Raw genomic sequence first — 25397 nt, forward strand, 5'->3', positions numbered from 1 at the left:
TGAATATTTGATTAAGAAAAAAAATTTGAAAAGGTTATAGAAGATGAAAAGAAAAAGAATTAAACATGAATTTAAATTAATTAATTAAAGACAGAAAAGATGAGAAAACCCAATAATATTATAGAAGGAAATTTAGAAGATGAAAATGTTGAGAACTTAGCCTACCATAGCTACTCTTTGATGTAATGTTAATGATTTTTCTCTATTTATAATTATTCCAATTTATACATGCATCTACCAATATACTCTAACTTTGGTCTTCCACATGAAAGAGCATAATTTATCTATTTTCTCTCAAATCCCTTTGCAGAGTTAAAATAGTACATTGCTTTAAGAATAGAGATGTATAACAGACTAAACAAATATTAATTTATCCCTAGCGATGACTTTATTTAGATACTATTTCCCAGTTCTATTAGAAAATAACGTTTCGCAATGCTACTCCTAAAACTTACCATGCAAATGGGTGATCAAGCCGCAAGCAATAATATTAAGCACAGAAAAAGATAATGCAAATGTAATATTCATAAATAGATAGGAAGAGAAATTACATCAAGAATAATTGGTTGTCAAGTTCCCAACAAAGGGGGTTTAGCCTCTCATTATCATGGAAATTTTACAATTGTAAGAGGAAAATATTTAATAAAGGGGGAAAGAATAAGAAAGGAAATGGAGGGAAGGAATGACTCTCATTGTTTGTTTCTTCTTCTTCTAGTCTTTGCTTTCTATAAGAAATTGTATTCTCTTGGAATTACTATGTGTTTACTCCTTCTTTTCTTTTCTTCTTTTATAGGTGCAAATTAGCGGACTTCTTAATTAGTCTGATTTCCATAATTAGTTATTCTTTCCTTAATTAGTCTTCTTTCCTTAATTATTATGTTTTCCTTAATTAGTCTTACATTCCTCAATTAGTCTTCTTTGCTTAATTAGTTATTCTTTCCTCAATTAGTCTTATTTTCTTAATTAGTCATTCTTTCCTCAATTAGTCTTATTTTCTTAATTAGTCATTCTTTCCTCAATTAGTTTGTTTTCTTTAATTATTCCTGTATTTTTGGACTTTATTTTATTCACTAAGCTTCATAAATCTATCACTTTTAATATTTTCTACATAAAAACTTAAATGATATTAATTTAACAATTATTTGATCAAAAAGAAAAAATTAGAAGAGAAAAATTATAAATTCTTATATAATTTAATATCAAAATATACTCATAATTAATAATTAACTGTTATCAATGACCTAATACAAAAATATGAGATTGAGAGCTTGGGTGGTTCCAATCGGGCTAGGGAGTGGAGTGGGTTGTGGAAATAATGAGACTTTTTGGGAAGCAAAATGATTAGGAGACGTGAGATTATGCTCTAAGTTCAATAGGATCTTTCTTAATTCCGAACAAAAAAGCAAGAATATTGTGGAGCTTGGTGATTGGTGTGGTGGAATGTGGTCGTGGCACTTCTCATGGAGATGGTCGTGGTTCCAATGGGAAATGCGCATTGTGCAACAATTGAAGGAGGCTTTGGAGGGTTGGGAGCCAAAGGTGGGCAAAGAAGATAGTTGGTTGTGGAAGAATAATGATGTGAAAACCTTCATGGTTAAAGAGGTTTATGCATCATTAATTACATATGGGTTGGAGGATGTATGTTCCTTTTTTTAACCAAATATGGAACTTACTTATTCCATCAAAGGTTAAAGGGTTGTTATGGAGGGTACGACATAACAGGATTCAAACTAAAGATAACTTAAGGATAAGGAATGTACTACAAGATGGAACTAGTCTTAACTGTGTTTTCTGCAACCTAAGCATGGAATCTGCAAAACACTTATTGTTTGAATGTTGTTTCTCTCATGAACATTGGCAAAGATGCTATGTATGGTTAGGGAAAATAAAGGTGTCACATGCGGAGTGTAAGGAGCATTACTCTCAACATTTCAGAATTTTACGTGGGGCAAAGGCTAGACGTGTGTGGGGGGTTATGTGCGTTGCAGTGATATGGTTGTTGTGGAATCGTAGGAACTATATCATCTTCAACGAAGCAAGGCTGGACGCTGAGAAGGCGTTAGATTCTATTAAATATCAAGCCTGGAGCTGGTGTAATGCCTACGTGAAAGACTTTAAGCTATCATTGTATATACGGCACCTAGATTTACCCAATTGTCATATGCAAATTCGTTAGTTAAGTTGTGGTGTGGGTCAGGTTGTTGTTAGATGTCACGTATTTGTGTTGTATTATGTGAATGAGTATCATTAGTTTTCAGGTATGTTTTGTGTCACCTAGGTACAGGGTACATTACTTTTGAGTGGTTGTTATTGATATGCAACTCTTGGACCTTGCTAAAACTAAAACTCTGTAATACTCTACTTGATCTTTGCACTTCTTGTGCCAAAGCCTTGCTATTAATATATTAATACTTTTTCTGTGAAAAAAAAAAGGATCCCCATGCCAAAAAATTGCTTGCACTTTATCTTTGTCTTTGCTTGATCTAATAAGAACACCAACTCTTTTCAACAAGTTACCTTGTATTGTCTCTTGTGCTTCACAAACTCTATTGATTATAAATTTCCCACTTAGGTTATATGCACTCATCTTTAAGGCTTTCTTGTGAAGCATAAATAGAAGCTTTAAGAGAGATGAATGTATGTCTTCCAAGTGATATATATATATATATATATATATATATATATATATATATATATATATATATATATATATATATATATATATATATAATCAAAGAATTGTGAATAAAAAAACTTGGAAGAAGAAATTGGTGTTGCTATTCAATAGCAAACATAAATAATAATAATAGCATTAGTAGTATTTTAATTTATTTTAGAAATTGATATATACTCAATTTGATCTGATGTGTCATGATTTAAAATTTAAATTAAACTTAAGCAGTATTATCTGGAAGAAATAAAAAATATTGAAGTATTAAATACAAAAGAAGCCAAGTTAAATAATGAGAAATAAAATAACTGGTAAATCCGTAAATATATAATTGTATATAAGCATGTATTCAAATTCGTAATATAAGACTAGATGATTTGTTATTTATGAATAGGATTATATTTTTTTTCATTTACTTAGATTATTTCATATAAACTTAAAACTTTAGAAAAATTTCTTGTCCTAACTTATTTATATATTAATTGGTCTAAGCTAGGTTACATCAGGGTTTAAATTCTCTCATGAGACATTACTCTCCAATGAATCTTAGTTTAAGAATTTCACTGGAAAAATCTAAGTGAAAATTCTATGAGAGGATTCACTCTCATTAAATTGCCTTTGATTGATCACCTACTCTATTTCCGTCTCCTCTTGAGTCTTAACACAAACAATGTGATCCACAAAAGACGTTGAAAAAACTTATGGCTAACTTTGATTTTACAAAAATAGTTTATAACTCTTATAAGTTTCTTTTTTTGCGTTGATAAGTTTCTTTTAGCTTACATGAATAATATTTTTAATAAATTTTATTAAAATAAACTTTTTAACTCATCATTATAAATTTTATGATCAAGTTTATAATGCAAATACTCACATAAAAGCTTATTTAATTAAGTTATTTATCTGAATCAACTTAAAATTTGATTACTGCAAATTTCCAAAACCGGCTTACACCGAAAAACAAACACCTATAAACATATTTTTTTACCATGAAAAGCAATAAGTTATGGATATACACCATAGAATAAGAAACATTAAATTTTTATTTGGCAAATAAAATAGAAAATAGTATCATTCTTCCGTCAGTTTGATAAATAGGAGAGAAAGCAAAAGAGATATACGTACTGTTAACCACAATAGTAAAAATAATAAATATCCATAACAAAGCCAAAACAATACCTTTCATCCATCATATACTAATCTAGTTGTTGCCTTAGTGGAGTTCTTGTACGTAATTTACTCTGATTTTTGTCCATTCTTTTAAATTAACTATCCACTTTTCCACTGATACAGTTTCCATATACACATTTCTGTCATATATATTTTTTATAATGGTAATAGTGTATTTTTTTTTTAAATCAAATGGAAATATGACTAGCTAGTTGCGAAATAGAAATTTTAATTGACTATCAGTGCAAGTCTATAAGCATTAAACTCAATCTTTATATGATAAAAGCTTACTCAATAAGCATTTATTTGATTTCTCCCCAAATTTGATTACCACAAATTTTCAAAACAGGTTTACACCGAAACACAAACATCTATTTATTTTAGTATTTTACACGAAAACAATAAGTTACGGCTATACATTAAAGTAAAGAAGCATTATTTTTTGTTTGGTACTTAAATAGAAAATAATATCTTTCATCCGTTAGTTGGGTAAATAAGAGAGAATATAAAAGGAGATACGAGTAAACACTAAAAAACAACAGTAAACAAAAAATCAAAATAACAATAAATGCCAAATCAATACCTTTCATCCACCACATACTAATTTAGTTGTTACCTTAGTGGAATCCTTGTACGTTGATTTTTCATGCTACTATTAAATTAACCATCCCCTTTTCATTGATACCGTTTGCATATACACATTCTTCGTAAACTAAAAATAAATAAAATAAATAGTAAAACAAAATGAATCTCACACTTTAATATTTTTATTTTTATTTTTATTTTTAATTTTTATCTCGATTCATTTTCTATCTACTCTGCCGAAACATAAATCGCGATTTGTTAGAATCAAGTGTTTTTGTGGATTTTGTTAACAGGTTTCAATCAAAGAATAATTTAGGCGTGTTGTTGGTTGTTAACACGGAGTAATCATAATTCATCAAGACCAGAAACTTATCATCTGATAATTTCTTACTCAATTCAATATTTTTTTTCCTTTTCATTATATTGGGGGGAAGCAAAATTGGAAGGAAATATTTCCAGGAAAATGTGTACAGGAAACAACTCTATTACACTCCTATAGAGCCTATATTAACCAACACTTGAGTTAATTTGTTTTTAAAAGAAAGAAAAAAAAGTTATATGAGAATTACATTTTTTGAAATTCAAGAAAATTTTTGCCAATGATTTTTATGATCATACCACAGTGGCTATGCCACTGTATCTTGGTCTTGTTCTGTCAGTCTCAGGTGAAAGGCCCTGTTCCATGGTCTTCCTCTTGTTATTGTTGTTGGCTTGTTGTAGAATTTGTTGCTGTTGTTCAATAGTTGGTTGTGGATGTGACTCTGATTCTGACTCTGGCTGAAGAACTTGTAATTTTGGTGCTTGGTGATGCTCATTTTGGATGATGATTTGTTGTTGTGACTGTTGCTGTTGAACTTCTGAGTCTTCAAACCTTTCTACTGTTTCTTGCTTTTGATCTTTGAACTTGGTTTTCTTCATGTGGGGTTTAAGCTTGTTCAAATCTGACAACCTCACAGGCTTCAAGAAAAATTCTTCGGCTCCTTCCTCCAAACATCTGTTTTGCCAGTTTCAGATATTAATCAGAATTTCACTTCATAAAAATGTTCACAGGTAAAAAAAATAAATAAATAAAGAAAGTACAGAAATAGTTCTCTTTCTTACCTGTTAATCCTTGAAGGCACATTTTCAGATGACATAATCACCACTGGTATGTTTCTCAAAGATGAAGATTCCTGAAATATAACATCAGAGAGAATACTAATTAAGTTTTTGAGCCTGTTGGTTCCAGGTGGAACAAGTGAGAACATAATATTTCATAGATTTTCAAACGATTTTTCACTCAAATAAAATCCAGCAGCAACTAAAAGTAGGACCTTTTGGAAAAGAAAGAAAAATCTTTCCATCACATATTGAACCTGATTTGTTTTTGGGTGGAAAACTAATAGCAGATGGAAAAATTATTCCAGGAGGATTATTACACTTGCTAATGAATTTTGTGGTGGTAAGGAAACTAAGTCCAACTTGACAACTTTAACCAACAACATCAAATTCGGAATGAATGCACTTTCAAAATGGATCTCTCTACAAGGGTCTTTGTGAAAACGGAAAAACAATCTTGGCTACAAAAACTGAGAAGAAAAGTGGTGGAGAATAAAATGGTTAATAAAAGAGAGATGAGACAGGAATAGAAACCAAAGCAAAGCAAGAAGCATACCTTGATTTTCTTAAGCAAGTCATAGCCTGTCATGCCAGGCATACAGTAATCTGTTATAACAAGATTCACCTCCACCTCCTATAAAGACACAAAAAGCCAAAAACAATCTCAGAATCCCAGAAAAAGAAACTGATCTGTGGCCAAAAATAAACACTGAACACAACACAACAAGTTGGTTAAAATTTTTAAATTACAAAAAAAAAAAACACCTTTTATGCATTCTAACCAAAAAAACACACTATACCTGAGGCTGATGGTTGTTGGGACAAACAGATGGTATACTTGGATTGCTCTCATCATTCTCACGCAACCCCAGAAACTCTAAAGCCTTGCTACCAGAATCAACTGTAGTAACTGCCATTGAGAAAAAAGGGTTCTACTTATCAGGCAAAATAGTAAATAAGAAAGAATAAAGATCAAATTTTTCTCTCAGATTTTGGTGTGTTTGGCCTAAAAGATTGTACCTTGATAGGAAGAGGTTCTGAGGAGCCTCTCAATGAGTTTCCTATCTATGATGCTGTCATCAACAGCCAAGACATGAAACTGTGACTCCGCTGCAGCCATCCCCATTTGTGAAAAGGTGAAAAATTGGATTGAAGATTTTGGAAGAAACAAAGAATTGGAAAAAAGGGTTGGTTGGAAGAAAGGTTTATGTTTTGTGTTTTGTGTTATGATGAAAAAAAAGAGAAAGAGATGGGATTTTTGGAAGAGGAAGAGGAAGAGCTTTGTATTGAAATAAGACCCACCAAAATCCCCATCCCACAAAGCAAGATCCGACCAGATTTCATCCCAAATCTTGCAAATTTTCCAAGTTGATCTTGAATTACCGGGCAAGCAATGCGAAAATTATTATAAGATAAAGACTAGGAACAAATAATTAAATGAATAAAATAAAGGAAATAAATCTTAGTGAATATGTTGAGGGTTGAGAGAGGGGAGGTGACCCTTTATTTATATATGTATATAACAACATAAGTGAGAGAAAATGGGATGTGAAAAAATTAGAAAGTAGGATGAAGGCAAAAGAGGAGAGAGAGAGAGAGGGAGAGGAGAGAGAAAGTGGGGCCATAAAAATCCCTTCAAGAGATACAGGTGAGGTCAGCAATGGTGCCTTTTTATTTTCCCCTGGGTGTGAAATCATGTGGCGCTTACCATATCTTGGGCAGGTGGGGGAGAGTGGTGGCAAAGAGAGGCCAATTTCTTTTGATTCCCTTTTAAGATTTGCTTCCCATGCCCATCCATCTATCTAATTCATGCATCTTAACCATCTTTCATGTCATGCACATCCATCCACCACTCTTTTTTTCTATTTGAGCCACTTACCCAACTAATTTTGTTTTATTCAAAGCCAAAAAAACAAATAAGGTAGTCACATAAATTTAAGATTTTTTTTGTTACCATTTCTTTATTATTAATAGTTGAATGAGTTTTCACATACTTTTATTTTGGCGGCTTGTTATATGAGCAAAGTATCTATTGGCTACATCAATGATTATCTAATATCTTACTTAAAAGATTAAAATTTAATTTCTCTCAAATTAACTTTGCATATGTTTGTATTGTAATTTGGAATTACAACAGTTCAAAGTCTAATACTCCTCCATCGCAAAAGTAAAGAAGGAAATGCTTTTACAAACAAAGGTTGGAGTTGTTTGAACGACAGTCCAAATATGTGATTAAATTTGCATTTGATAGGACATATGTTATACACATTTCCTAAAATCACATCATGTGAACTCGTTGATATGGAAATAAGAATTTATTTATTCTAAAAAATAAAACAAGATAATATATACGTGCATTATATAATCTCGTAATCAAAGACACACTCATACTTGTTAAGTTTTCATATGATTTTTTTTTCTTCCAAGTTTTCATATGATAAATCGCTCTTTCTCTTTCTCTTTAATATGCTCAAACTCATTAAACTATTAACCTAAAACATAATAATATCAAAACCTCTATTTTATTTTTACCATATCAGCTTCTAATAAATAATAAATAAATAATACCCAATTCATGGGGGTCATGCTCAGCCTATACCATTTGTGTTTTTTTTATAAAAAACTTCATCAGAAGTTTGATTATAGAAGTTTTTTTTATATGCAATTTATCATTTATGTAGCTAAAATACTTAAAAATTTGAACAAACTATGATTTATTTCAGACCCTTTTGAATATCAATGGAAGATGGTAATGAAAGGACTTTCATAAGTCATTGGCTGAATTTAGTAGCAATAAATTTGCCGCACATTTTAGTATTTAATTTTTTGTTTACATGCGTTTCAACGGACTCAAAGGAAGAAAAATGTCTCTTAATATCCTTGAAGAAACATACTTGTTTAAGACGACTGTTCTAACAAAACGACAAGCATACACTCGGAAATACAAAATTATAAATAAAACCGTAAACATGTTAACTTTTGTAATCTAAAAGCGATATATGTATTTTGTTTTATTCTTCTAAAGATAAATAACCCTTATGCGGTAGTTTCAACTGTTATTATATTAATAAATTAAACGATGTCGAGATTTAACCTAAAAAATTAATTTCTTAATTAACAAGTAAGAGAATATTTTTTAAAAAAATAAAATCTATAGACCCCAATAAAATAACACTAACAGTGAATGAAAATTATTTTTTAAAACTTTCAATAATAAGTTATAGTATTCATATATACTTTTCTTACCGAAAAATATTCACACATATCATCATCATCATCTGTCTCTTCCTTTTTCTTTGAATTATCTAAAATCCACGTTTGTTTTTCTGGGTCATTGGTTTTTGTTTTTGGTTTGCCAAACCAAAATAGATATCTTACCCATTTCTTCAAATATGGTCATGATTGAAAACCGCGTTACGCTATCCTTGATATGAGAAATTATCTAGAATTATTTTGACTCTCTAGAAGTGAAAAAGAAAACTATGTCATTAGCTATATATACGTGTATGTGTTATATCGAATTTTTATATGATTAGTTTCCACACTTGTACAAAAATGTTTGTATATTTTTTCTGCTATGAGATAGATGGTATGGACCTATTGATGTTTAAGGGAGAAAAAACGGGGCACATGCGAGAAAACGATAAAGTGAAAAGGCACTAACTAGTGGGACAATTCACCTAAATCTTCTAATGTCTTCTCCCTCTTTTCTCCCATTCATTATGACCACGCTTCACGACCAAGACCATGACTATCAAATTAATTTTGTTTTTCTTTTATTTTCATTGATGTCATTTTTATTTTTTTGAATTTAAGAGTCAAATGTTCATACCAATTTATGAAATTTTAAATGAAAGCATGATGGAATGTTCATCATTGATCATTCTGGCCCTTAACTTATTACCCGTCGTCCATGCTTGTTATTTTGTCGAAAGATCCAAGAAAGTTAGATGCATAATATTAAGGACGCAAATGATTTACATGAAAGAAAATAATTCTGTCCCAAATCAGCAACGTGGAAAACATAAATCTTTATTCACTATATCGATCGAGATTGACTTTATCTTTTATTTTCTTGTCAGATCTATAGGTATGTTCCCTTAGAGATAATCTTTTTCAGATTTCAACCATTTAGCTTGTGATGAACTTGATTTCTTTGATTTCTTTTTTGCGTAAATATAAAACTGAATGTTAAAACATTTTTTTTATAAATAAATTAGATACATATATACTACCTAAACCACTTTTATTCATAAATTGACTTATAAGTTAACTAAATCTAATCCAATAAGGTATCATAGATTTGCTTATAAATTTATAAGAGAATTTCATAACTACATGTACCATTGACTATTTTTTTTGTGAAAATAGCAAACTTTTACTATGCACTCACTGTTATATATCTTTAATATGCACTCACTGTTTTAAATCCAATAGCAAGATTAATAAAATCATACCAAATGATTCGTTTTACAGTACCTTAAGGGTGACATGTGTGGTGAAATCATGATAATGACTGCATATCGTCAGATTTAGTTCTCAATTCAAAATTACAAGTGAATACATAAAACAAAATGCATAAACCTTTGGTTTCTTTGTTTGTTTAGATGGCTAAAACAATACATTGGGTACCGTTTTCAAATGGAATTGGATTTATATTAATTGTTTAATTTGTAATTAAAATTGAATTGGTCTTCCATGTTTTTTTAATTTTCTTATTTAATTTGTATATTAGAATTCTAATTGTAGTTATGAATCTAATTTTAAAAACAAAGTTTATATTACATCTAGTCATTAGCTTAGACTTTAAAGATAAATCATATCTAAGCATAATTAATGTTGCAGTAAAAAAAGTATAATTAATGTTATATTTTATTATTTCGCATCTTCATTGCTTTCATATTTCATAAACCATTATCGTTTGTCTATAATTATTATGACAATTTCTTGATGACATTTAATCATTGTTTCCTTCAGTCTTTTTAATTTGACCACCGTTATTAGTGACGTCTTATAGTTTTAAATTTATTTCAGAATTATATTTTTAACATAATAGAATTAAAATTAAAATTGGAATTTCTAAATATAGTTATATGAGAAAATAGCTAGGCTTTACATTGATATATAGTGCAAAATAGTTTTACAAACATGCTAAAGTATCTTTTTTCTATGATTACTACTCAAAGGGCTATATTCAGCGAGTAGAGATACTTCAGCTCAGCATGTTTAGTTCAGTTTAATTTTTTTAAAAATGGTTTATTTTTAATTTTAAAGAAATTAAATTGTTTTTTTTTCAAATATTTTCCTTCACAGATAATTCCATTTCTATTTGAGGTATGGTATCGGATAATAAACATCAACACTTCTCTTGATAATGAAATTCAAACTTTAATTCACTATATTATAAAATACTAATTAAATCTTTTGACTAAACCCAACTCAATTGGTAATTAAGTTTTGATTATTAAAAAGTGAATCATGCATAGACAGAGTACATAATGAAGACCAAAGGTCAACGCTTATAAAAGCTATTATCATTAAGTTAAACCTAGCCATACGCAAGCTTAGATCAGCAACCCTATTGAGAAAAAGAAGAGGAGGGGGTCCTCCTTTCCGTTCAAGCTAGAGCCATATAAACATCTTCACATGCAATATTCCATGAAATAGGGGACCAAAACTTTGAAGTTTTGCTCAGCATTTGCTGCCATTGATGTTTAAAAAGTATCAACATACATTCATTAAAGTCATCGAAACCACTTGAAGGGCAATTTATGGACAGTGTTTTTGGTTACACTAATTAATGAGAAGATTTAGTGCAGGAGAGCGAATCCTATACCATTATTGATCTTGAAAGCAATACTACTACTATTTCAAATACTATTCCTTGAGCACGAAATTAATTAAATTCTACATTTTTCTTTGGTGAACTTCAGTTTGACCAAGCTATTAAATGTATTATTGGTGTAATGGTGTGAGTGCCAGTAGATTTTAGTATGATAAAAAAAACTAAAATTTGAGAAATTAATGCTAATGTAATGAGGATAAAAAAATATATTTGTATTTATCGGTCATTCTAATTAAAGAAAAATATATGACTACAAGTTTATTTATTTTTTATTTCGTTTTCCAATTCATTTTATTTGGAATCAAACAACAAGGTGCTGGCATTTTTAATTTTGGGTATGGAACAAATCTGTTGCAAATCTGACTATTTGGTTTGAGAGAAAATTAGATGAGACAAGTTGGAAAAGAGAAAATAAGAGAATTAGATCAACTTGTCACTTGATTGTGAATAGAAAAGTAGGAAGAGGAGGGGGAAAATGATAAAACATAAATAATTTTTTTCTTTCTTATCCCTGGAATAAAAAGAAAAAATTGTTTGAAATGGAATTAATCTATTTACTTATTATTATATTAAAATATTTAAAAACATGAAATAGATTAAAAATAAATTCATAGATATGTTAATTAAAAGTGAAAACCAAAAAATAGAAAATAGAAAACAAAAATAAAATTAAGCGGACCATATTTCTCTCTCTATGTATATTTTTTAAATTTAAATTTAAATTTTTCTTCACCTCTAAAAAATGATAAAAGTAATGCCTAGTAAAGTAAAATATAACTTATCGATTAAACCACATCTCTTGCAATTCTATATGTTAATTCAACTTATGGGTTTTGTTTTTTTTCCCTCATGCTTCTTGTTTCTTTCCTTTTTGATGAATGATATTTGGGGGTGTAACTTTGGTTGGCGGGAGGGGGTTGTGTGAGATGTTCTATTTAATTAACATTTGTGTCTATATATATATTATGATTTATGTGAGAATATTATTTTATATGAGATTGATGTATATTAAAATATTAAAAAATTTAAATTTAATATATCATTAAATTTTTAAAACAACAATAAATCTATAAAAACCTCAATTATTAATCCTTAAAATATCTTAATTAACTCATCACAATTATGATTTTCATTGTCACCATCATGATTATTATTGCAGTCACCATCGTCGTTGCAATGACCGTCGTCATCGGGGGTGGTGGTGGTGACAACAACGACATCCTCAACAATAATGATAGTGGAGGTGGTGACGATAATGATACTAATGATGGTTATGTCGATGGAGGTGGTGATAATGATAGGTTAATGATAATTGTGATATTTTAGGATGTGATTTGTTCGATGAATTTTTTAGATATTTAAATATTATATTAGATTTTAATTTTAATTTTTAAATATTATAATTTCAATCGTCTATTATTTTTAATCATAATCTAATGGTTGTTATTAATTGTTTTCATATTCTCAATAAGAAAGCACAACTCTTGTGATAACACTATCTTAAATGTGAGAATGCGAACAACTAATAACAACCATTGGATCAAGATTAAAATATTTAAAATTTCAAATTAAAGTTAATATATTACCAAATCTCTAAATGATTAACCAAACAACAAACAAACCTATAAATTTCAAGGATCAAGATTAAAGTATTTAAGATTTCAAATTAAAAGTTAATATATTATGAAATCTCTAAAGGATTAACCAAACAACAAATAAACTTATCAATTTCAAATTAACACACATACACACATGCACACGCACAGACACGCGCACACACATAACTATCTTATTTGAGAATGAACAATCTCAATTAGATTAAAAAAATAAAATGTCAAGATTAAAATATTTAAAATTTAAATTAAAGTTTTATTTAACCGTAAAATCTCTACAAGATTTACCAAGCAAGAAATCAAATATCTTAATGATTTAATTATGTCTTCTATAAAAAAATTATGTCAAAATCGTCACTACAACCATCACTGTAATTGCTATCATAATCACCATTGTTAGCACTAACATGATCTTCACCATTGCTGCCACCACCACCAGAGATCATGTTGGTGGTGACGACAACAATCAAGTGGTGATGGTTGAAATAACAGTGACAACAGTCATGATGGTGGTGGCAATTGATGATGGTTGTAGTGGTACACATGACAGTTGTGACAAAAACAGTCATGACAGTAGTGATGATTATGATGGTGATAAATTTGAGATATTTTAAGATGACATAAATTAAATATATTTAATTTCTTATTTAGTAAATCTTTTAGAGATTTTATGATTAAATAAAATTTGAATTTGAATTTAAAATGTTTTAATGTGATATTTTATTTTAATCTAACGATTAGTATTGATTATTCTCATTCTCACATAAAATAAATGATTATTTTCATGTGAGATACGGCTTGTCTGCATATATTAATTCAACTTTCATTAACACTTATCCACAAGAACTTACTTTGAAATGAAAATGAACATAGAACATAGTTACTGTTCTAGATAGGTCTTATGCTTGGATAATCTTGTCTAGTTTGACTCCCACCAACCAACATACAGTGTTCATTACTTAAGGATATAGCAATTCCAATACCTTTACATGCATTAAAAAAAATCCTATATCAGATTGGTAAAGTAAAACTACTAATTACCGGACTGTTCACCAAATAAGTACTCAACCTCTTTACTTGATGACCACCTCAGTCTAAATCTCAAACCTTATCTACTTGGAAGCTCATCAAGTACCCACATCTTGAAATCACTTAATTACCTCTAACATGAACATGGACTTTGCATATAGAAAGCACTTGATGTAACTTATAATCACAACCACTCCTCCGACGATGAAACACTATAGAGTGATGTTATTAAGTCACCAAACATGCTATCTATACAATCTTATAAATACCATCAAAACCACTTTCATTTTATGTGTTTCTCTCACACAAACTAGTCGTTACTTCATGGTATATTATCTTGAGTGTTAAAGTTTCAAATGGCATCCCTTGACCTCTAACGATACCAAGAAAGCTACGGCATCCTAGCACTCTACTCGTGAAGTAGCCTATAACAAATAAAACAAAACAATTACTGGCAGATGTTTAAAAGAGAAAAGATTTGATCTTTGAAGAAGTTTAGTAAATCATTAGTTTTTCTAGTTACAAAATAAATAATTAGTTTCATTTACATTGTCGTTAACTAACTACATAAAATATGTTTTTCTATATTATCTTCTAAATTAGTCTTATCTTTTAATATTACTCAAATTTTTATTTTGGAACTGTACACACTTTAAAAAAATGCATCACATAAAAATTTGTTAAGAAAATTGTATATCTAGATATTGAACAATTGTTAACTCGTTGACAAAAGTACCAATTTGTCACAAGTAATAAAACTAAAATGGGAGTTCAAGTGTCGAGTCCATATATATTTTGGTTGTACTTAAAATGATGCAAACTCAATTATTGAACAATTAGAAAAGAGAGAAGAGGAAAGGAATTATAAGTGTGAAAATTAGGGTAAAAGGAAAAGAAAAAGATAACAAGAAAAGTAAACAATAATTTAAATGTAAAAGAATGAATTCAGAATGTGATAATGTTGGAGTCTAGCATATCAAAACTACTTATAATCCAATGTAAAAGATTTTCTCTATCTAATGAAATTTGTGTTTTCATCTATATCTACTAAGATACTCTATCTTTGATTTCCTACAAGAAGAGTCTAGTTTACTTATTCTTATCCCCCAAATTTCTTTGCAAAGATAAAATAAATAAATCGCATTAAGATAAGAGATGCAAAAACTAGGCAAAATAAATGTCACTTTATTTCTAGCAATGAATTTATTTAGATACATTTCTCCATTTCTTTAGAAAATAACCATTTTTTAATGCATTACCTTCTAAACATTAAATGGATGATCAAACCATAATAACAAAAAAGTACATAGAAGAATAATAGAAAAGCAGAGTTACATTACAAGAGTTTGACCTCCAGATTCCCAACAAAAGGGATTTAGCCTCTTATAACCATGAGAGACTTTACACTTCAGGGACTAATATGGATGGAAGAAGGGGTTGAATGACTAGAAGCAAGAAAGGGAAGAATGACCAAGGAAAGAGGATTTCCCCTCAGAGAGAGGCTCAGGCTTTGGATTTCTTCACTAGAGAACTCTAATACTCAATGTGTCTTTTCCCGTTGCTCCCTACTTTTCACACTAAGCGCTTTTGGGCTTATTTGTGGGTCTTCTTCACATTAAGCCTAGACTGCGCGTTAAGCGAGATTGCATGCCTAAGCTTGAACTTGCCCGTTAAGCGAGATTGTGCACTGAGTGAACTGTCTAATTCTTTCAATTCTTCTTCAAGGCTTTTTCTTCAATTTTTGTATTAATTTTTCTTTAAAACACTTGAAATCTTTTTTTTTTTTTTTTACTTCTACTAATAAAAAATTACAAAGATGTTAATTTTTTTGCTATTTCATTAAAAATAATAGTAAAGTGAAGAAATTATTCTCATTATTAACCAAAAATAACTATTAAATTAACGCAGATTTGGCAGTTATCAATAATATATAATGTTCATTGCAGAAGAGCATCATTTGATTAAAAAATAATATTTTTTAATGAGATAAAGAAATATTTAACAACTTTTGAGAAGTACGTAAAGTTGACTGCTGTTTAATTACAAATTTAAAATTTATAAATTTCCTAAGTAACTTATTTCGTGTAATTATAAACACAAAATATCATTCTTTATAGATGTACATTGCAATAATTCTCGTTCACACAACACTAAAATTCTTTACTTATTTCGTAAAAGTTGCAAATGATGTATTCATATATGCTCTATTTTCTTAACACTATATATATTAATAAATCCCTTAAATATATAGTAAAAGGGTAGTGCTATATATGAACAAATACTAAAAGATAAAAGGAAAAACTAATAATCATAGTCTTCATAGACATTAGAATACATAAGAATTTTGAATGCAAAATAAACAAAATTCCAAGCATATAATACGAAATGTGCAATTTTTACTTATACACGTGAAGTATTTGTAAAGTATTATTTTAAAAACAAATATATTATTACATTAAAATAAAGTGATGGTGGTATATGAATGCGTGGTGGGGCATAGGTATGGAAACTTACAAGACAAAAATCTTGGGAATCACATGTAATGTAATATAATGTAAGGCATATCAAACAAACAAACCAACTGTCTAATCCCAAATTTGATTCTCTCTTCATCCACCAACCCAACTCAACTCAACCCCCTACTTTCTCTTCTACGTCTACAAATCTAAAAATTATAGGAGTAGAAGGGGGAAGAAGGTTCTGTTCCTAGAAGTACAACTACAACTACTACACCACAATAACATAACGTAGTAGCACATATACATGTAACATGTATGTGTGGGCTAACCATGTTGTCGTGTAAACGCAATAATCATAACCTATTACCCTTTGATTTTACCCATTTTGGTCGCTTTGGTAGACTTTGATTCCCCGACAAGCTTTGGTGTTTCATCCATACTGTACAATCTGTCACACGCAGTTTTCTAAACAAAACTAGATAGACTACATCGTTATTTTTGTTAGACCCGACCTAAGCCAATGTCCAGCGAAGCAGATTCATGTTGCCATCTCATTTACTTTATAATGTAACAACCCAATGTTTTGCGGAAAAGGAACCGAAAATACTAATTGTTTTATTTGTTAGAGAGACCGATTCTTGCACAATTTATGATACATGTTTATTCCTTGCTTAGAAAAATTAGTGTCTTAAAAATATATTATATTCTGTCCTTTTTTCCCCCTCAAACGAGAGGATATGTACAACTCAATATGATATATGTATCCACGGATGATATCATGATTTCAATTCCCTCTTGTCAAAACAAACCAACAACTAGGTATTGTCACTCAACCAGCTTAAATTTTGAACTGATTGAATGACGGTGGTGGGCTAAAATTTTGAAGGGAGAACTCAAATCCAAAACCATTTAAGATTAAACAACTTACTGTTAGTTAACTTACGCAATTTTTTTTTACTAATTACAGTTTTTTTCATGAAAGACAATATATTTATGAATCAATGAATATTATTATAAACAGTAAAAAAATTCTCTAAATATTTAATCTGGACACTTAGAATTTTAACTCAAAATATAAGAATTAAATATGATACCAAAAAATTTACAATATTCACATATTCTATTCAACTAACTGATTAAAATCCTCTTAGATTCCGTGGTGATTAAAACAGGCATTTGATGATTCACAATGTAAATATTTATATAATTTTGTGTTTACAAACATTTAGATAATAATCTAGCCAAACAAAAACTTTTTTGTTTCAGAATTTTTACTCAAGTTATTAAATTCTGAAGGTAGTAAGAACAAATGAGAAAAAGTAAAGGGTGTTAAAATAAAAGTGGGGGAGTCAGAGTCACAGACTCACAGTGTAGTCCTAGTCCATTTGCATTGCAGCAAGCAGGGATATAGCATAAAAGGATGCAACAACCAATGGGTTACTTTCCATCATCACTTTGGTCCCTACCACTGCTTCTATAGGGTCTCTGCCATTTTTTACATGCCCAGAGAGTCCCAGACCAAGATATCATTATCGGGATCCTGTCCACTGAAACGTTCCATTGTTATTTATGCCTATATATGGCTATGGATTCCCTTCCTTCTTCACAGGTCAGACACATTCCACGCCCATTCTTCACCCTCTCCACTTCGATTGAGTGATTTATTTCATATACTAGGGTTATTTTTATTTCACAACTCACCATAATTACGTTGTGTTTGGACGTGAGGAAATAAGAGAAATATAAAAAATGAATGAAAAGAAGTGAAACCGAACATATAAGTAAAAAAATAAGGTTGTTTGATTATAACTATCATCATCTTTTATTTGTTAATAATGTAAGATTATTTTATATTAGTGTAATTATTAGTGTATGACTATTAAATGCATAAAAAATATTACATAAAAAGAGTAATGCACAAAGTAAATAAAATAGTAAATAGTTTATATACAAATGGTCTAAAGGGTTTTCACATGACTATCTATTAGAAATTATTATTTATTGATTTTTATACTAATTATTTTAAAAATTATATCAATCATAATTTTGATTAGTTGGTAATATAAAATTTTCATATTAATAATGTATAAAAATTAAACTTTTGGTGAGATTTAATTTAAATTTATTATCTGTATGTGTCCATATATCTATGAACTATCTATTAACATTTTAATTATATAATATCATATATTTTTTAAAAATTACATACTATCATGTTATTGTACAATAAACATGTATGTCATATTATTTTAGTCACAATACATATATTATGATCAATTATGTAAATCAATTAACATGAGATTGTTGTAACTTAATAAATTAGTTCAATTTTACTTTTTGATTTATAACTAAGTTAAATACTTAGAAGGAGAATTTTATCATTCATAGTGGTATAGCTCAAGTAAGATTGTCTTCATTAGAGGATAGGTCTATATATATAAAAAAAATCATCATAAATACTAAATTTTAAATAAATTGTATATCCATAAATTTGTAATTTTGTAACTAATATAAAATAGATTTTAAAATAAATATATTATTTGTTAATATAAATTAATTGATAAATCTTATTTATAATTACATGCGTTTTAATAGATTTAATTTTTTAATGAAAAAAATTAATAATTAGATTAATGAAATTTGTAGAACACACAAAAATATAATATAAGAAGTTCGAATTGCATTTAAACACCTTTTGCAAAGCAGTTCTCAAACAACATATAGAATGTAAAACGATTGGATGGTCTTGTAAAGATATAAAACGGCTTTTTAGGAAACAAGTTCTCGAACAACAAATGATATACACAATTAAATTCCCTAGTTAAAGACAAATAAAAATAACATAAAGGAAAGAAGAATGATATCAAAGTTATATTGATTCGTCTGACCTAAAGACTATGCCCACTCCTAGGTTTAATTTGCTACTAAGAATTCTACAAACTGTCCAAACATTTTTAGGAGTATTCTTTCTTTCTTACCTCTTCACGTGCACAAATTGTTTTTTTTTCTTATCCAGGCCTCTCTATGCTTTCAATAATTTCATAAATAAATGTTTAAGGATCGAAATACTCACAAGGCTTTTGTCCCCGTAATTATCATTGATTTGATTTCGGTAAGGGCATCACAATACAAATTAAGATATAGCCTAAAGATTTTGCGTATACGAATAAAGAATATTCGTTAGTCTTCACAAAGGATCAACATTTGAGATTAGCAAACAAAAACATGTGCATTTACCAATTTTAAATCTTTAACATAAAAATAAAATAATAAGGTTATCATTGTACGGTGCATTCATCGTATTGAAATATGTATATATGAAGGAATGAATTAAGGAGTTTTCAATATTCTTTTGTCAGTACTCGTGGATGAAGAGTATGAAAAGAAAGGCAGTGAAAATTAACAACATATATTGCATAGACCATAGATGGTCCCTCTCCTACTTTCTTCCCTATTGTAAGGCTTTATATATTGTATCATGGACCCCTCCATTAATTCATTTCTATCTTCTCAATAACTTTTTTTTTTTTTTGTGAACATCTTCCCAATACACTGGATAGTATACATTTCTTTTCCCTCACTCAAGTTACCAGTATTCTATGATTTATTGTTATTGTTTTGGATTGGGCTCAAAGTTTGTTTGTTTTTTTGTATAACAAGCCATTTCGATTTAAAGAAATAGACAAAGCCAATTTATTAATTAGTACTGTTGTTCAAAGTTTATATCATATTTTACATTTGTCAACAGTAAAATTTGTTTCAATATGAAGTTACTATATTCTTATACTAAAATAGGATAATATTACTTTCGAAAGGTTTTGGGCCTTGTGGCAAGAAACTTAGTCCATCTAAAACTACTATAAATAAAATCAGTGTCCATGTGAGGTAAATATTTATTACATATGGTATTACTCTTAACAAAATTATAACGACTTATACTTCAGAGTGGTTTTTGTAGGTATCTATGTCTTGTTCACAATATCTCAACCATAATAGAGTGTTGCAGCACTGTTCGTACACCCCTATCTCAATAAATGATGAACACACTTCGATCAAAACATAGTCAATACTAAATCCCAATCCACCCAAGATGATCGAGGCCAGCCTAGATGATCACGTAGAGGAAACAAACTAACCTCAGTAGCTTCACGTTGATCAGTTACCTCCTTCTGGTCCTTTTTTACACATGCTACATCATCCCTTGACTTAAGGAGAAGATACCCTAGTTGTAACAAACTTTAAAGCCACCTTATACACCATTAGTGAATGATTTAGAATAACACATTTAAGGTAGATGAATAATATAATATGAATGGCTAGGATACCCTGCAGTGATAATGTGATAATGTCCCTGCAGACCCCTATATTAGGAAATTTTTTGTTACATATGGTCTCTCTTATAAAATAGTTATTGACTTAAACATTACAATGTCTTTTAAAAGTATCCATTTTTTGTTTATGACATCTCAATCGTGTCAAACCGTTGCACTATCATCATATATAAAATCGAATCTCAATCGACAAAAAAATACATACACTTATTAAAAAAATACACTTCAATCAAATCTATACATTGTTCGGTCAAAATTTACATCCTTACCTCGGAGGCTCGGACACAACAATTATAATTTTCATCTTGTTTTTTTGTCTGTGACGTTATATTTCGAAATGAAAGGATAATGCACTCAAACATTAAGCATTACGGGCAGGAATTTGACATGAAAATTAAATTATAAATGTTAAAATAATGAATAAAAAAGGCGAGGATTAACTATTTTTAATAAGATTTTGTTAGTAGTATTATAACTATTTTTAAGATCGAAAATACGTATCATGTTTTATCAATTGACTTGTAACGCGAAATATGAACCTTTGTGTACAGTATCATGAAATACTTCAAGTTAATTCATACGACGTGTTCAAGAACTTTTATTGACGTGACTAGACATGGTGGACCAATCACGTAGCATATATACATACATAATGCATCAATGAAATGGAAAATAAAATGATTAATTAATAAGAATAAGATGTGCCGTCTCAATTAGCTATAACATATATATATAATTAACACTAACCACGCTCGTGTTTGCGATTTCATTATCACGATATTACGTTATACGACGAACGGTGTCGAGAAAACATGTATGCCACCTAGTTTTAAACTTTCGGTTGCTTATGAGACTCATATATTTTTAGGTTTAAAATTTTGATTGTTTTCATGTGGAACACTGCACCGTGGGGGGAGGGGGCATTTTATAAGAGCAATATAAAAACAATATTAAAGATCTGAAGAGTTTTAAAATTTAAAGAAATTAATAGATAAAAGATTTATGCTCAGAATGATATTTGAGCAGGTGTAACTAATTATAGTATCATTAAGTTAACGATTTTAATGGAATAGTTAATTTTGTTTAAAGCCGGATACATTGAATGGTCCAACCAATTAATTGAATAGTTTAAGAGATCCGGTTGTACTTTGAGATCTCTTTTAGAGAAGGTATAAAAATACTCAATCCAAAGATTGGAACACATGAATTCAATATTAAATTATATATTATTATACATAAAATTAGGTCTAAAGTATATATCATGGGCATATGATCATGCACACACCATTCCAAACCCAAGGTACCTAAAATATATTTCAATTAAGTATAAAGCCAAATACCAATTAATTAGGAAATCTCAAGATATAGTTAGTTATACATCGCTATTAGGCACATTACTATAGGAGTAGAGTGATTCAATTACTCTTTGGATGCTGCTAATCAATTTTGGACCACGAGGCAAATGTATAAAAATATTCTTATGAAGTATGTCAAGGTGAGAGATGAGGATAAAGTTTTTTTTTCTCTTTGTTTCTGGCTTAAAGTTCATTTCTGTTTTAAGCGTCCTTTTCTTTTCTCTTCCCTTCCTTTTTCGTTGTCTTGTTCTGGCATGTGATTAGAAGAATTAATAAAATTATTGACATAACTATTCTAAAAAAGTTGTTAGAAGAATATAACTATTGTGCATTGTACATGCAATACAATCTAAAGGGGAGAAAAAATATTTACCACTTCTAAAGCTCTTCAGATCGAGACATCGAGCTCGATAATCTTCAAGAAAATGATCAATTATATATTTATATGTAACTGGGATCAATAAAAATCACAAATTTGTATAATTAAATTTATTTAACGAGATCAAATATTAAGACTGGTCTTACAACTAGCAGATAATAATAATAATAATAATAATAATAATAATAATAATAATAATAATAATAATAATAATAAAATGTGAATAAATGGTTCGCCAAAATACAAAGATTATTTAACCTTGCAAATACAAATTTGGTGTTTAGTGGTTGCAAATTTGGCTTTAATGCTTCATATAGAAGATTCTCTTTAAAAATATATTTGTTCTATAGTAGGTCATGATCTAGCTAGTTAACGTCTAATTAAATTTATTAATGTTGACTACGGAACGGTCATATGAATACATTAATTTAATAAATAAAGTATAAAATGGAAAATAAATAAAATTAACACTTGATTTTGTACAGTTGTTATTTTAATACTTTCTTTATTTTAAATTATTTAAGGTAATACGTGCATCTTAAAACAATTATTAAATATACCAATTATAATGATAAACTGACTTTCTTGAACCAAAATGTCCATAACAAAGATTTTTTTTTTTCGTTTACCATGTTATAAGTTCAAAGTAATGTTATATAGTCTTGATAAAAGAGATATGAGTTTAGTTTCATCAGAATGTAATATAATGTTGGTCTTAACAAAAGAGTTTGATCAGAATAAAAAAAAAACAAAAAGAGTTTACATACAGTTTTATAAATTAGTTTAAATTCTTAAATCACATATAATTCCAAATGAAACGAGAATGATTTGAGTTGCATTTTAGATTATTTTAAATATGAGAATTCATACTTAAAATTAGATAAAACATACATTTTTATTTTAAAATTGAGTCATAACTTTGACTTTTACAGAAGTTACCAAAATAAAATTTTAAAATAATTAGAAATTTGATTATAGACTTAATGATATTTGTTACTTTATTTAAAATATTTATAAAATTATACGATAAATTTATGTTAATAAATTAAGAAAAGGATTTTAATTACGTTAAGTTTAAAAGTTTTGGTAATTTCAAAGGGTGAAATAAAAAATAATTCAAATTCTCTACATGTGACAAGAAAAAAAATACTAACTATCAAATTCTCTAATAATAGATATTTTTTTCTTCCTAGCATAATCATGCAATATTAGCTAATCATAAAAAAATATTAATTGTAATAAATACTTAAAGAAGTGATATTTTGTTTAAATATTATATCAGTTTTCTATTAAGGATTTCTAATGAATTATATTATATTATATATCATAGCATACTAAAATTAATATAATATAAGATAAAATAAATTTCCAAATTAAAACATTTAATTATGATGTAAAATTATATATTTTAAAGAACCAAATCATATAATATAATTTGTGCAATTGTAGTAGTACACGGGTTTAAGAATCATATTTTATTTTTAAAAAATTATATAAAATAATAATTTTATATAATTCAATTATTAAAAATATTATATAGTAAAAATATTTATACATCTGAATTTTATATCAATTATGCATAATAAAAATATTCATACAATTTTAAATGAGTTTACTATTTCAATATTAAAACTATATAAATAGATTTGTGTTAAAAATACATATTCTAATTGCTTTATATAATTTTGAAAATGATAATAATATGTTAAAAAAAATATAAGAAGAGAAGTATAAAAAATATGTATTAGAAAAGTATAAAAGGAAATGCATTATACTATAATTAATAGCAAAGTTTTTCCAAATTTGATAGTCACAAATAAGTATAGAAAAAAGTCTATTTTAAAAGCTTGATACTTGTCAATATAGTTTCCTTTTAATGATATATATAGTTGAGATGTTATTGTATCCTCCTAGCCTTTGGGTTGCTTGATCTATGATATGATAGACTATGGTCAAGTCAACCACGCTTCATGGTTGGGTTAGAGGGTCACGGCTCATGAACCTAGCATAATTGTTCAAGATGTGGATTTAAAGATCTCATAATAACAGCCGATCCCAACAATATTGACCCATAATCTGACACACATTGAAGACAGATATATATAACCTAACTTTTAGCCTCGAAAAGAGACAGATTACACATACATACTTAAATGCTTTTAACTAGGTCTCTTAACCCTATAAACCTATACTAGAATAGTTATAAATATACATATATTGTACACTTAAACACGCATACAAGGCTCACAAATTTAAGTTACTTGATTTGGCACATTGCTTCTTTCCAGCCTAGATAAATTATAAAATTCAATACCGGACACAAGCAACAAGCTAACCATTTCTTTTTTTGCAACAAATTCTCATAGACTTTGTGGTTCATGTACCGTATCTACTTTAACTTAACAATTATGGATTTTCGGAGTACTTTAAGGATCCATGTGTGTGATTAATTTGTTTAAGTATATGTATAGATGTAAAACAATTACTCATAACAATAATTAGCCAAAAGAAACCCAGTCCTTAAGGAGACTTGTTGGGGCAACGTGGCTGTTTCGGTTGTCCCTCTGGAATGTCATAGGGACATGTTCAGTCCTGAAACTTTTTCTTCTTTTTTTTTTTTTATTTCGTTGGTTTTGGTTTTGGAATCGCATGCATTCGAGTATGGGATTCAAAGCATGTCAATTTTTTCCATAAATGATTTTAATTTGGAGAAGAAAAAAAATATTATTTTTTCTAACAAAGTAATGAACATGTATGTAAAAAAAATGCAGATTGGCGATTCTTCTCTGTTTCCTTTGAAAAAAAGTAGAGAACTTATCCAATTCCTGAATTGGCCGGGCAGAAGTAGAATAACGTGACCTT

General features: G+C 28.7%; 1 protein-coding gene across 1 annotated transcript; it reads right to left on the minus strand.

The window, feature by feature from the left end:
• Positions 1-4795: 4795 nt before the first annotated feature.
• On the minus strand, positions 4796-7013 carry LOC114406656 (two-component response regulator ARR9-like). The gene is made up of 5 exons (XM_028369422.1): positions 6545-7013; positions 6325-6434; positions 6081-6158; positions 5528-5598; positions 4796-5420 (listed from the first exon to the last, which is right to left on the minus strand). Exons 1-5 carry the CDS (start codon positions 6648-6650, stop codon positions 5039-5041), a joined length of 747 nt encoding a protein of 248 aa, XP_028225223.1. The 5' UTR covers positions 6651-7013; the 3' UTR covers positions 4796-5038.
• Positions 7014-25397: the final 18384 nt, after the last annotated feature.

This window comes from Glycine soja, chromosome 3 (assembly GCF_004193775.1).
Source record: "Glycine soja cultivar W05 chromosome 3, ASM419377v2, whole genome shotgun sequence".
NCBI classification, from domain to species: domain Eukaryota; kingdom Viridiplantae; phylum Streptophyta; class Magnoliopsida; order Fabales; family Fabaceae; genus Glycine; species Glycine soja.

Bases quoted from the DNA above. Each gene is read 5' to 3' on its own strand.
- LOC114406656 (XM_028369422.1), bottom strand. From the start codon at position 6,650: ATGGGGATGGCTGCAGCGGAGTCACAGTTTCATGTCTTGGCTGTTGAT. The intron at 6,159-6,324 runs GTATAGTGTGTT...GTGTCTTTATAG, and splicing joins CCAACAACCATCAGCCTCAG to GAGGTGGAGGTGAATCTTGT. The intron at 5,599-6,080 runs GTATGCTTCTTG...GTTATATTTCAG, and splicing joins ACTTGCTTAAGAAAATCAAG to GAATCTTCATCTTTGAGAAA.